The sequence below is a fragment of the Amphiprion ocellaris genome, chromosome 5, assembly GCF_022539595.1.
Source record: "Amphiprion ocellaris isolate individual 3 ecotype Okinawa chromosome 5, ASM2253959v1, whole genome shotgun sequence".
NCBI classification, from domain to species: Eukaryota; Metazoa; Chordata; class Actinopteri; family Pomacentridae; genus Amphiprion; species Amphiprion ocellaris.
Window position 1 is genome coordinate 12,424,817 of NC_072770.1, and position 13,176 is coordinate 12,437,992.

The window sequence follows — 13,176 nt, forward strand, 5'->3', positions numbered from 1 at the left end:
AAAGTTCACCCACCTCACTAATGCACTCAGTGTATATTTTTAAAGTTACATAGTATTAATCTGTAAACGCAGTACAGTAGCCTTTTGTTTTCGTAGGAGATATTTATCCACATTACAGGTAATTATGGGAAACTGAGTCAAAGTTTGCCACAAATGGCTACTAAACTTTTAGCCCTACTCATAGTTTGTTTTGCATATATCATAGAGGATAAATGGATGTTTGATAACTGGCAAGAGTCTGTTTTGCCATCAAATATAATAATACAATTTATAATGATTAATTTGGGCTGTATTGCTCGGCTCAACCAAAACATTCTGATTATCATTTTCAGACACTGATAATCTCAAAGCTGTTTTGACTGTTTACTTTGATCTAGAAGGAACCAATAGGATCAATAACAATGTTTTTTTTTCCCCCCATCAGGTGGAGGCAATAGAGAAGCGTTGTCTGGAGCTGTTTGCCAGAGATTACAAGTACAGTGTCATCCAAAACACCAATGGAGAAGTGTGTGGCCACTACCCCCGCCAGATAGTTTTCCTGGAGTATGAATGCACAGATGTGGAGAGAGATAGGTATTTCTGCACTACTCAGTCAATCCCATCATTTTCTGATACAAAGTCCATGCCGCTCAGTTACCAATTACCCCTCTTGTTTGTGTCTCTCCGCTGACCATGCTCACCTTACTTTGGTGCTCGGAGCAAAGGTCAGCCTCTATATCCAGCCTGAAAGCATGCAGGCAGCAGAGGACTGAAGTGACTCTACTGTCACATGAGGTTACATTGTAGCTGGAAATAGGAAGTAATACGCTGTGATTCAATAAATCCTTCTTTTTCTCTGCTGGTTAATGCAGCTGAGCTATTTTCCCAGCGTATTCCTGGAAATAAAACATGTGCTTTATCACAGGAGCAAAAGCATTCTTCACAACAAATGCTTCACATGTTGCAGTGCAAAGGACTTGTTTGCCAAATCCCTCATTTGCACGCAAAACCTCATTTCATATTCTGTTCGTAATTTCCCATGGGTCAAACTATTAAAGTGAAAAACAACAGTGATTCCTTGCAGCACCAGAATTGAGGTTAACTGAAAAAAATCCTGAAAATAAAACACTTCACACGATTCCTGGAAGTCCCGTTCTGTCAAGTGGTAGGCGGCAGATTTCCGAAACTTAGTCAAAGCGACAAATCTCTTCAACTTCAATTTGATTTTGAGGGAGAGAAAGCAGTCACAGGGAGCCAAATTATGCAAGTCATGTGGGTGCAGAATCACTGTGCATTGATGCACCCACATCACGGCACAGTTTAGGCCATTTTTACTGAATGCTCGCTCTCGAACGCTAAATTCACAGTGCACAACCCTGTGAAAATGTAAGAAACGAGAAGCATTCTTTCATTGTAGTCCTGTGAAAACTGCTGATTCTTCTTTCGTGGTAGCTGCAGACACACCTCAAATCACCAGTGATGGCTGTTGACATGAAGGCTGGCTCAGAATATGATGTTTGCTCTCTGCTTCAGTTTTAATTTCCTTGTAAAAATTGCAAATATGCACCTGCTAGTGTTCACAAATCCCACATTCGCTGCTCACACATGTTGCATGCACATGACCATGAGCTTCTTGTACTGGATCTTTTTGACTGCATCATGTACTGTAAATTTTCTGGAAAATAAAGTGAGAACCCATTTATCGATGCAAAACTTGGTGAGGGGATATTTTTTATTCCTTTGACAAAATACTGTACTGCATATTCCACTCTAACTCTCACTGTAAATTGAATATCTTTGCATGTTGGATTGCCAGACACACAAACAAATGATGCAAAATTGATTTGATAGACTAACATAAGTGGAAAATGGGGTTAATGGCATACTGAGTGAGCTGCAGATTGTTTAAACATTTTATTACCATCCTGTCACAAAAACCTTTGGCAGATTTGTCACTTCACTCTTTATTACCTTTGATGTTCAAGAATGCCACACCCAAAGATATATGTTAGTGAGGCTAATGATAGAATCAGATGTTGTAAAGTTTATTTGATGCCAAAGTGAATGCTCCACTTGACTGTGACCTACATCTGTGTCGGTGAGAACAGGTGATGATTTTTAAGTGTCAGTTTTTTGTCTGCTGATTTTGCTGTGCAGTTAACACAAATAGTTTCAGATTAAATTAAGTGGTTAAGGTGACTAACATGGACACAATGTGGTGGTTTGTGCCTGCAGGTTTGAGAGCACAGTGCAGATCAGTAAGTTGCAGGACCTGGTGAACCGGAGTAAGCTGGCTCGCTGCAGAGGGAGGTTCGTCTGTCCGGTCATCCTCTACAATGGCAAGGTATTTACTTCAACTTTATTATTTGTCCCTCGAAGGGCGATTTGTTCACAATAAATAAACAATAAAAACAATAAAAAAAAATATCTTTTTAAATGTAAAATAAACCCATCCATCCATCCATTATCTATACACCGCTTAATCCTCACTAGGGTCGCGGGGGGTGCTGGAGTCTATCCCAGCTGACTCAGGTGAAGGCAGGGGACACCCTAGACAGGTCACCAGTCTGTCGCAGGGCCACATACAAAGACAAACAATCACTCTCACATTCACACCTACGGGCAATTTAGAATAATCAATTAACCTCAGCATATTTTTGGACTGTGGGAGGAAGCCGGAGTACCCGGAGAGAACCCACGCATGCACAGGGAGAACATGCAAACTCCATGCAGAAAGATCCCGGGAAAGCCGGGACGCAAACCAGGGATCTTCTTGCTGCAAGGCGAAAGTGCTAACCACTACACCAAGTGGGCTGCACAGTGGTGTAGTGGTTAGCACTTTCGCCTTGCAGCGAGAAGGTCCCTGGTTCGCGTCCCGGCTTTCCCGGGATCTTTCTGCATGGAGTTTGCATGTTCTCCCTGTGCATGCGTGGGTTTTCTCCGGGTACTCCGGCTTCCTCCCACAGTCCAAAAATATGCTGAGGTTAATTGATCATTCTAAATTGCCCGTAGGTGTGAATGTGAGAGTGATTGTTTGTCTCTGTATGTAGCCCTGTGACAGACTGGTGACCTGTCTAGGGTGTCCCCTGCCTTCACCTGAGTCAGCTGGGATAGACTCCAGCCCCCCCGCGACCCTGGTGAGGATTAAGCGGTGTATAGATAATGGATGGATGGATGGATGTATTATAAGTCTTCTGGAAATATCCTTAAGACTGGCTGTTGATCATTGTAGAAAGTAAAAGCAGCTGTATGAAAATAATTTTTGGACTTTGAGTGTTCAGAAGCCTGTAAATCTTCATGCCACTGTGATTGCTGCTTAAAATGTGAAACTGAAACAAGCGCCGTCTCAGTTCCTGTTAAAGAAACCAAAGCTTAGTTGAATCAGACTTTAGCGTATTTGTTACGACATTTAAGAAAGCTTTTTAAGGCATTCTGTAGCCGCAATTTCTTCGTTTTGCTCTGTTGTGGCTGTGCTGAGATAATGATTGTTGCAACAACGGTCTGATTCCGCATTGTTTCTTCCTCGTCTGCAGCATATATGCCGGTCGTCCACTCTGGCAGGCTGGGGGGAGCTGTACGGACGCACGGGCTACAACTACATCTTCTCAGGTACAAAGTGCGCAAACACATACATGCAACTTAAATTTAGGGCAGATAGGGGAAGTTCTGGTCGACTGATTTTCCATGCTGGGTTTCACTTCACAGATTCTGACCTGTGAATAGTTGCAGCAGATGTCAAATGTCAAAATGTTCCTTCTGGGACTAAATGTTGCTTTAAATGACTGAGGGTCGGTTTCATTAAGAATCACCACAGTAATAAAGAAATGTGTCTTTTTCTAGAACATTATAGTATGATGACACATTACTAGCCCCTGTTCCCAACATCATTATTATTTTTTTTTCTCAAAAATGACTTACTTGACCAATAGAGTTGAAAGTAAAACCCCTGTTGAATACATTGGAGTTACCCTTTAAGTTATGTTTTCAGATCCATGTTTGTGCTATTAGAAGGAAATAAAACCTCGCTCTGCCTGACATGCCAACACAACTCTTTAAATGGCTGGATAAAGTGTATTATATGAACAATCTGATCAAAAATGGTGCGGTGTATCTTTACTTTTATAAGCGCTGTGCTTAAATGTTCTAATATTGTAGTCACATTTAATAACAGAACCTCAGTGGTGCCAGACTTTAGACTGAGACACAATTAGTTGTTTCAAAAAGCTGTAAACTATAAACTGATTGTATTCATTTTGAGTTTTAAACAAATTGACTAAATGTTGAGTGTGACTTATTTTGCATTTAATCCCTCTAAACTGGAATTTCTAATAATATCAGGCCTAAAACAGGAACGATCTGTGACTCTAAATAAAGAAATAATTAACCTTCATCAAGCTGAGAAGTGGCCACAAGCTTGTAAACCCACCCTTGGTTTCCTCATTTTTTAAAATACATGTTTAATGCTTTTAAAAAGGTTTTTGAGAACTATCAGCAAATTATGCCAAGTAGAGCAGCTTGTTTATCAAGTTCATTTATACTTCTTTTATATATCTGCCAGATGCTTTGCTCTACAACACTTTCAGTAGTATCTCATCACATCTAATCTCGATTAACCAGCCCATTCTGTAGAACACATTGGTCTGTCTGCAGCTCACTATCATTCTGCTAAAGGGGAAAAGAAACTATCTGGCTTGTTTCTAATTCTTTAAACCATTCAGTCGTTGTGGACGGCGCTAAGTGAAGGATGTGGCTTCGGTGGTCCCTCAAAGTAACAACAAAAGTGCCAGGAAAAGATGTCAAGCTTTGTCTGTCAGCTGCCTTGTCAATGTTTTTAGTTGTAAATGCAAATTAGGTGCTGCAGATGAGAAATTGGTGCAGCAGATCTGCTGCTATTTGCATATATTTATTAAATATGAAAATATTCCTATAATTGAGTCTGAGTGTGATAATATCCACTACCAGTCAAAAGTTTGGACTCACCTTATCATTCAATGCTTGTTATTTATTTGTATTATTCTCTACATTATAGATTAATACTGAAGAGTCACATTTTTTTTTACATAATTCCATATGCATTCCTTCATAGTTTTCACGTGTTCAGTATTATTCAACAATGTATAAAATAATTAAATAAAAACCATTGAACTAGAAGGTGTGTCCAGACTTTTGACTGGTAGTGTATTTATTACAATAATGATATGCTATATATAATAATATATTTGTCAGTGCATCAGTTTAACAGTTAGCCACATGTGATCAGAAGAAAGCTTACATGTTTGTAATCAATGTCCTTCAATTACATACTAGGAAACCAGTCATATAATGTAATCCAAATTATTGTCAGAATGAAGAAGTAGATCTTCAACCTTTACAAGGTTTTAAAAATGAACAAAGCAGACACTGAAGCGTTGCAAGTCTCAAAAATGTCTCATGATAGTGCTATTTATCAGAAAATGTTAGTTTCTTTCACCATGAGTGCATTTTTTTTTATATATATCCCTTACATTTGACCCTAAATGTTGTGGTTACTATATGTACTGAGTGGGATCATTTCCTGCAAAAATTCTTTTTTGCTGTCTGATGAGCAAACCATATTCAAACATGTCTTTGCTATTTTCCAGCTGATTTAACGGTTGAGCTTTATCACATTCTCTTGTCAGCTGCTGTATGACTGTAGTGTCCAGATGTCTGAGACCAATAATGACATTTCTTCTATTTTATATTTATTTTGTATTTTGTTCAATGGTTTTATTCCAGTTTTAGGGATTAGATTAACGACCAGAGAGGGACTTTAAATTTAATTTGGTGAACTCTGCAGAAATCCTACTGGATATTTCTGTTGTAAGTTTGTAAGACTTTTATTTTTTTAAATGGGACTTCTTGTAGTCAGGAGCCTCACTTTGTGGAGATTTCTTTCAGACTCATCTTTTCCCACCTCTGTATGTTTTGTAGGGGGCAGTGATGACACGTGGACGGAGTCAGAGGCGGTTCCAGAGGATGACAGTGCAGTCAGGTAATCGAACCCCTTCACCAGATTAATAAAAAAGACACTTTATTCAGTTTCCTTCAAGAAAGGACATACTAGAAGTTCTAAAATTTAAATCTAAAATGCTAAAAATTTAAAAACTTGTTTTCACATTCTGTTTTTTTTCATTTACTGTTATTTTCTGCAAAATCTACACATTCTTAGCTAAAACCAGCTGATGTTTACCTAATTTTCTCACTTAATGACTGAAACGAGTAAACAGTTATCAAAATCTTTGCAGGTAACTTTCCTTGTGTTAGATTATTAATCAACTAATTGTTGTAACTCCAAAAAGAATGAATACCTTTGATTAGTCAGTGCAACCATCTGCTCTCTGTTGCTTATTAACATGCACAAATTCAGTGAAGGCACAAGGTATTATTGTTGAAATCACCTAAAAATGTAATGTAACAAATTATTAAAGTTTATTTAATCCCTGCTGGTTTTCCTTCATCTACATTTTCTTTTGCATTAATTTCCATTTACTTCTTTTTTGACCAAAGTAGTTACAAGGGGGTAAACACGTCATATTGAATGAATAGAAATGGTAACACAACAGTTACACGCCTAGGTCAGACAGGCTGCATCATGCATGTCCTAAATCATTGCCTTTGATATTGTTTTATATCAAGAGTTGAATTTACAGTCTATTAATAGTTCATCTTTAGCCTTAAGATGGTCAAACTGGTATTAAATTGCGTTCTGTGTGGTATTAAAAAGGTCTTCAAAAGGCAACAATGAAGGTGCTTTAATGTATTATGCTGCTGACTGAGATACGGCTGTTCCCATGTCAATAATTATATCAAATTCTCACTTTTTTAATTTAATTTTGCCTGTCTCCCCTCCTTCAGGAATGGGGACTCCCAGCTCTTCGACAAGGTTCGAGGCCACGACATTAAGCTGCTACGTTACCTCTCGGTTCGCTACATCTGTGACCTGATGGTGGAGAACAAGAAGGTTAAGTTTGGCCTAAAGTAAGGAACAGCACAGACTAATTCATTCACACTCTGCCTACTATCTGGGTCACTATTTCCACTGGAGTTTGTTGAAAGTAAAGCTTTTGGAAAGCATCTGATCTGACTTTCTGACGACACAAGCGTTCGGCACCAATTGAGTTAGGAGGAGGCCGGGTAAATGCAGAATGATGTGACTATTTCTAGACCTGAGTCTAGATCTTGAGATTTACTTTAACTTTATCCAGCTCTTTGTTTTTAGTACGAGGTAATCACTGTCACATCATCCTGTGCTTTTTAGAAGCTAAACCACTGCAGCTGTTCAGTTACACATTGAACAGATGGTACTGCGCTATTCTGAGATACACTTAACCAGATAATTTTGGCTGGAAATACATAATGAATGATAAAAAGAGCAGGTAGGAGACCAGAGAAAAACACTCAGAGAGGAAAAGAATGGCTCATAATAGTATCAAACAGAACCGCCATGCTATGAAGTAGCAAGTTGAAGCTTAACTTAACTCATTACTGATGTGACTTTTAATTCTGAATTACAGGAATACACTGAATGCAAAGTGGGATCAGCTATTTCGCTTGTCCTATTTATTGTCCTGGCAGAACATATTATGTGACTCAAACCACATCAGTTAAAATGATTCACCAGTGTGTCCCAAAATGAGTATTTATTTGATAAAAAGTTTAATAAACAAGCTTGTGCAAATATGTATTCTGAGGAAATGTTAGCTATGACCCCAAGTATGTATTTCACCTAGAAACAACTAATCGCTTAGCTTAAAAACTGCCTTCTACAACTCAAAGTAGTTCACTTATAAAATCAGTGTGCGGCTGTGGCCCCATAATATAATAACTGCCACTACAAAACACTTTCAGTTACCTACCATTTCAATGACGTGGCTTCTTCATAGCAACAACATAGCAACAGTTCATGCTGTTAAAATGAAACAAAGCCACACTTTGTTGCTTTGAGGGGTTTTCTTGTATATACACCAACATAAACTGTTGAGCCAGAAATATTCTGACCAGACACAGATGAAAATAAAGGCTGATTATGTTGTGTATTAGATACCAGATACTATAGGACACATACAGGAGTCTTGTAGAGTCGGTACCTCATAGTGTTTTGACTCATTACTGTATGGATAAAAAGTGTATATGTTAACCATTATGACAAATTAAATGGCCGTTTGTGGTATAAAATGGGTGCTTTTGTAATTTTTTAAAATCATGGATGTCATGTTTGTGTCTTTCTCTCTGCAGTGTGACGTCCTCTGAGAAGGTGGACAAGGCTCAACGCTATGCAGACTTTACCTTGCTGTCTGTGCCTTACCCAGGTACCCAGCAGCCTTTTCAGTCACTCCACCAGAGTTATTAGTTTATAATACAATATTAGCTTTTATCACATGATCGGCTAACAGCAAACATCCTTCATCCAGGAAGCCAAACTAGATGACATCTAGTTCTTGTCTTCATGGAGCTTAAATGCAATTATTGCAACTACATCACTGCAAAACAAACTGCAACAACACAAGTGTGCTGAGCGTCGGGGGAAGATATCAAACTTGTAAATCAGCTGATATCAGTAGAACTCTTAATAATTACTCTTTTAAAGTACCACTCACTGCACATCTTGGCCACAAAAAAACAAAATTTAGGATCAGAACTGTAATTTTCTGTATATGATTTGATGAAAAGCAGTGTCTAAACAAAGCGATTAGATGCACAGTGATTCTAGTTTGAATATAACGACTATGTTTGCCGTCCTAAGTTGGAATAAATGGAGAAGTTTGAACTTGCAGCAGCAGCTCAATCAGATCTTCAACATTGTACAATAAATTGTGCTTTGGATTTACACAACAAAAACTCTAAGCGACCAAAAAATGCAATGAAACAATGAGTTGACCATCAGAAAATGTGTTTGGAGGCAGTAATTTTAATCCATTCGATGACTTAATTTCCACATAGTTTGTGAAGATAAGGGCCACCGTTTATCGTCGGCTTCAGGTAAAAGTATGATTGCTGTGTGTGAATTAGCTTTTTCTCTGCCTCTTTCAGGGTGTGAGTTTTTTAAAGACTACAAAGACAGAGACTACACCGCCGAGGGTCTGGTCTTCAACTGGAATCAGGTACAGCGTCTGTACTCACAGTCAGCTCAGTATGTGATGACAACATGCTTCTGTTGCATTTATTTTAACTTTTGTATTAATTTGAATCCTTACAGGACTATGTGGATGCACCTTTGACAATCCCTGTATGCTTTACTCAGAACTTGAACATTGACTGGACTCAGTACCAGGTGAACTCTTGTGTTTTGGTTTTTGTGCCCTCCTCATCGCTCTCATCTTTTTTTCTTATGATTCATTTTCTATTCTCCTTCTGTTCTTTTGTTTCTTGTCTTTCCCTCTTTTATTTTCTCTTAATCTTCTTTTCACTCACCTTTTCTTCTTCTTGATCTTGTCTTCATTTTGTAGCAGCTGGAGCACAGTTATGATTTGTAGTATTCGTGGTGTTTCAGTGCCATCTGTTGTCCAGCCTGAAAAGTGCTTCGCTTGTGAAGTGTGTAATAGTTACAGTGCATCCATACTGACACACTGTGCAGCCGTTGAAACCCACATATTTTTTATAATCCAAATCTGTGAAGCTGAATGGTGCCAAAATGTGAATAATGTGACTGTACAGGGCATAAAAATCGTAGCGATCCGGGTATAAATATTTGATTTTGTTAAATGAAGAACTGGAACAAGCTCATGTAGTATTTATAGAACAATAGTGCCACACAGTGGGGTGGAGGATGACTTAAAAACTTTAGTATAAACTATAACCTCACTGTGCAGTTAATGCATTTATTTCTATGTGGTAAAAGCAGTGTATATTTACTCTGTGTGTGTTTGTGTGTGTTGTTCAGTCGTGGGACCTGGTGGAGCAAACCCAGAACTACCTGAAGCTGCTTCTCCACATCATCAACAGTGATGGTAGGTTCATGCGATCAGATGAGGTTCTGTTGGCTCAGTTAAGGATCCTGTCTTACATTTAGTTGCAGCTAATGACTGATTTCCTTTTACTGATTATTCCCGTAGACTAGGGGTGTCAAACTCATTTTAGTTCAGGGGCCACATTCAGCCCAATTTGATCTCAAGTGGGCCGGACCAGTAAAATCACAGCATAATAATCTATAAATAACGAGGCCTCCAAATTTTTCCCTTTGTTTTAGTGCAAAAAAAATACATTTTGAAAATATTCACATTTAATGAACTGTCTTTTTACAGAACATTATAAACAACCTGAAATTTCTTAAGAAAAATAAATAAAATTTCAAGAGCATCAAGCCTCAGTTTATCATTTGTGTCTCACAACTTACAGATCAGTGTCTACAAAGGCACAAAACATTTAGTCGCAGGTATCTGGAACTGAACAATATAATATTTTACTGTTTGATCAAAACAACTTGTTGAGATCTAGAAATAAGTTTGAATTGCCATTCGTTTCCACATTTGTGTAGTAATCCTGACACACCACACAAACTGAAGTGGGAACTATTTAGGAAGAAGATTAAGTTATCCCCCTGCATTGTAAATGTGGAATATTTATACATAAAAAATGCATAAAAGTTGTGGCAGTGCATCAACAATAGGGTTCAACCAAAAAAAAACATTACATTGCACAATATTCAATGTCCTTATATATTTTCACAATCACTTTACATTTTCATCGCTGTAATTTTTACACTTTTACACAAAATCATCCTGCGGGCCTGACTGGAAACACGGTGGGCCGGTTTTGGCCCGTGGGCCTTATGTTTGACACTCCTAGCGTAGACAGTTCATTATTATTGATCTTCAGGTACCAAAGTAAAGCCATAAAAGTTTTTCTGTGTCAAAAAACATGAAGCTGCAGTGTTCAACTTTCGGTGATAGAAAGCCTGATCTGATCATGAGTTGGTTTTATTGAGTCACTTAGGATTTTTATAAACGTGTAGAATTTATTAATCCGTTTAAAAAAATCCTCACCAGTTCTGTATTTTTTAGTAGGACACTGCTTTATTAAGTCATTCTCATCTTTTAAAGTTTTTTTTGGTGGTATTTTTTGTTAGTACTGTATAGAATCAGACAGGAAACAGCAGGAATCAAAGTGTGGACGCCTTTACTGTTAATATATGTGTTAACAAACCATTATAATCCAACATTTACATTCTCTGGTTGGAGCCTCTCAGTGTACAGATTTGCTTTATTCTTTTGTCATATATGATAGTAAATTAAAAATCTTTCACTGTTGGAGAGAAATAAAACATCACCTTGAGAACTGGAAACCTGAAATTTGCATTTTAATGTGATATTATATACTGACATTTCAATCATTAATTGATGGGGGGAAAAAAGCGTTGATTGTATCATTACAAATGAACATGTGGCTCTAAATTAATTATGTCAATTAAAGCAATAACTAGACTCGTCTTCTGAGGAGAATTTACACATTGCGGAATAAATTACTGACTCCACTATGCAGTCAGCTGCTTTTTAATTCTGTAACGCATAACATCTAAGCTCTAGGGTGCATCACTGGATGTGAATATTACATTTGCACCATATATAAACCATCATGCCAACTCACAATGTTGCAGAAATAAATTCCATTTTAAAATATCTCCATTAAACCAGGAGAGTAACTAGATATGACATGACTAAATTAAAAAATTACACTCTCACATTCCAGCCCTGAAACATCCACGACTTGTATTTAAAATTGATTTAAAGCTAAACTATTGAAACGCAGGTTCAGATTTCTTTGGGTAATGTGAGGAACACAGTTAACTATTAGCTGCTGCAAGTGTTTTCTCCGCCTTCATTGTTTAAGTTGTTTAATCATCTACCATGTCAGGTAGTTGTTTTCAGGTAACAAAAAAGCCTTCTTCACACAACCTGCTCAGCACTGAACAGCAGATACACAAAATGAGACAGTAGCTGGTGAACATGGTGGAGCATTTAACAGTTTTCTCAGGAGCTGAAGACTGAAACAGAACTGAAAAAAGACTGAGTATTAAAAAGTCATGATACCTGTGGGATGCAGCCTTTACTCATTTATGGAGCAGTAAATGTTATATGTTATTGTTAGACTTATCCAACTAATACATTTATGGGGTTTTTTTTTAGTCTTCCTCTGTCCTTAATTGGCCCAAAAAATAAATCACAAATGCAGCTTTAGTAGGAGTCGGTGTGTTCGTTTTCTGTTGGGTGAGTCAAAATGAACAACCTAATAAATGCTGGTTGTGATTACAGTATTTATTGAGTGTGGTAGGATAGTGTTAATTACACTCAGCAACACTAAAGCATTCTATGAAATGCTGAAGCTCTTTAAGCCTGCGTTCTTTCTAATAGCAACAGGGAAAAAAGGAATTTGATTGTACAGAAAGCTGTGAGAAAATTACTTTTCTCTTGATCTGTCACATCGTAAGCATTTTTCCCATGAGTTCATGTTCTCAATAGCTATAGTTTCAAGACCTTTTGAATACAACATGAAGGTAATTTAGTAAATTATGGTCCCATTTAGAGGAAAGGAGACAACAAAGCAGGGTATATTACATATTCTTACATTTTTACATAATGTAACACAAGTACTTCTATTTACTTTACATTTGTTTTACATCAATATAACCACTATATCCCAAATTTTAATCATATGTATTGACTTATGTCTTAAGTACTACAATAAATTGTCTAAAAATACAATAAACCTAAAAAAATTTTAATTTTTTTTTCACATATATTTCAAAATACTGAAAAAGAATAGCTGTATCCCTCAAATTTGTAAAAAAAAATTGCACAATATCCCGTGGTCTCATTTCTAAAGATTTTTTTTGTGCGCTTTGTTGTGAATTTTTACAAACCCATCATTGCAATGAAAAAGTGCTCTGAGACATAGTGAATGTGTGAAATATTAGTCTAACTCCCCCAATTTAATATGCAAAAAGAACAATTGATCTATCTCAAATCTACCGCCAATCAAAAATGAATATGCAGTGGTAGCGCCTCTGCTACACTGGGCTCTACAGGGTTAAGGCAGGGCTGACTTGTGATTAACAGGCTTTCTTAATTCTGACCTGGTTTTAAAAGACCAAACCGGTGACGATCAAACACCAAACTCGAGGGTCCAAAACAGCAGATCTCAAACCAGTACGCGACGTCACCATGGCTACATCGATCTTTT

General features: G+C 37.5%; 1 protein-coding gene across 1 annotated transcript in view; it reads left to right on the forward strand.

Annotated features, from left to right (window-relative positions):
• The window catches only part of mtmr14 (myotubularin related protein 14), a 31,196-nt gene that overhangs the window by 1,027 nt on the left and 16,993 nt on the right, over positions 1 to 13,176 (forward strand). The window contains exons 2-10 of the mRNA XM_023293555.3: positions 425 to 573; positions 2,215 to 2,323; positions 3,513 to 3,588; positions 5,932 to 5,992; positions 6,856 to 6,978; positions 8,236 to 8,309; positions 9,031 to 9,101; positions 9,197 to 9,271; positions 9,881 to 9,947. Of these exons, the coding sequence (XP_023149323.2) occupies positions 425 to 573; positions 2,215 to 2,323; positions 3,513 to 3,588; positions 5,932 to 5,992; positions 6,856 to 6,978; positions 8,236 to 8,309; positions 9,031 to 9,101; positions 9,197 to 9,271; positions 9,881 to 9,947 (805 nt within the window). The remainder of the gene's footprint in view (positions 1 to 424; positions 574 to 2,214; positions 2,324 to 3,512; positions 3,589 to 5,931; positions 5,993 to 6,855; positions 6,979 to 8,235; positions 8,310 to 9,030; positions 9,102 to 9,196; positions 9,272 to 9,880; positions 9,948 to 13,176) is intronic.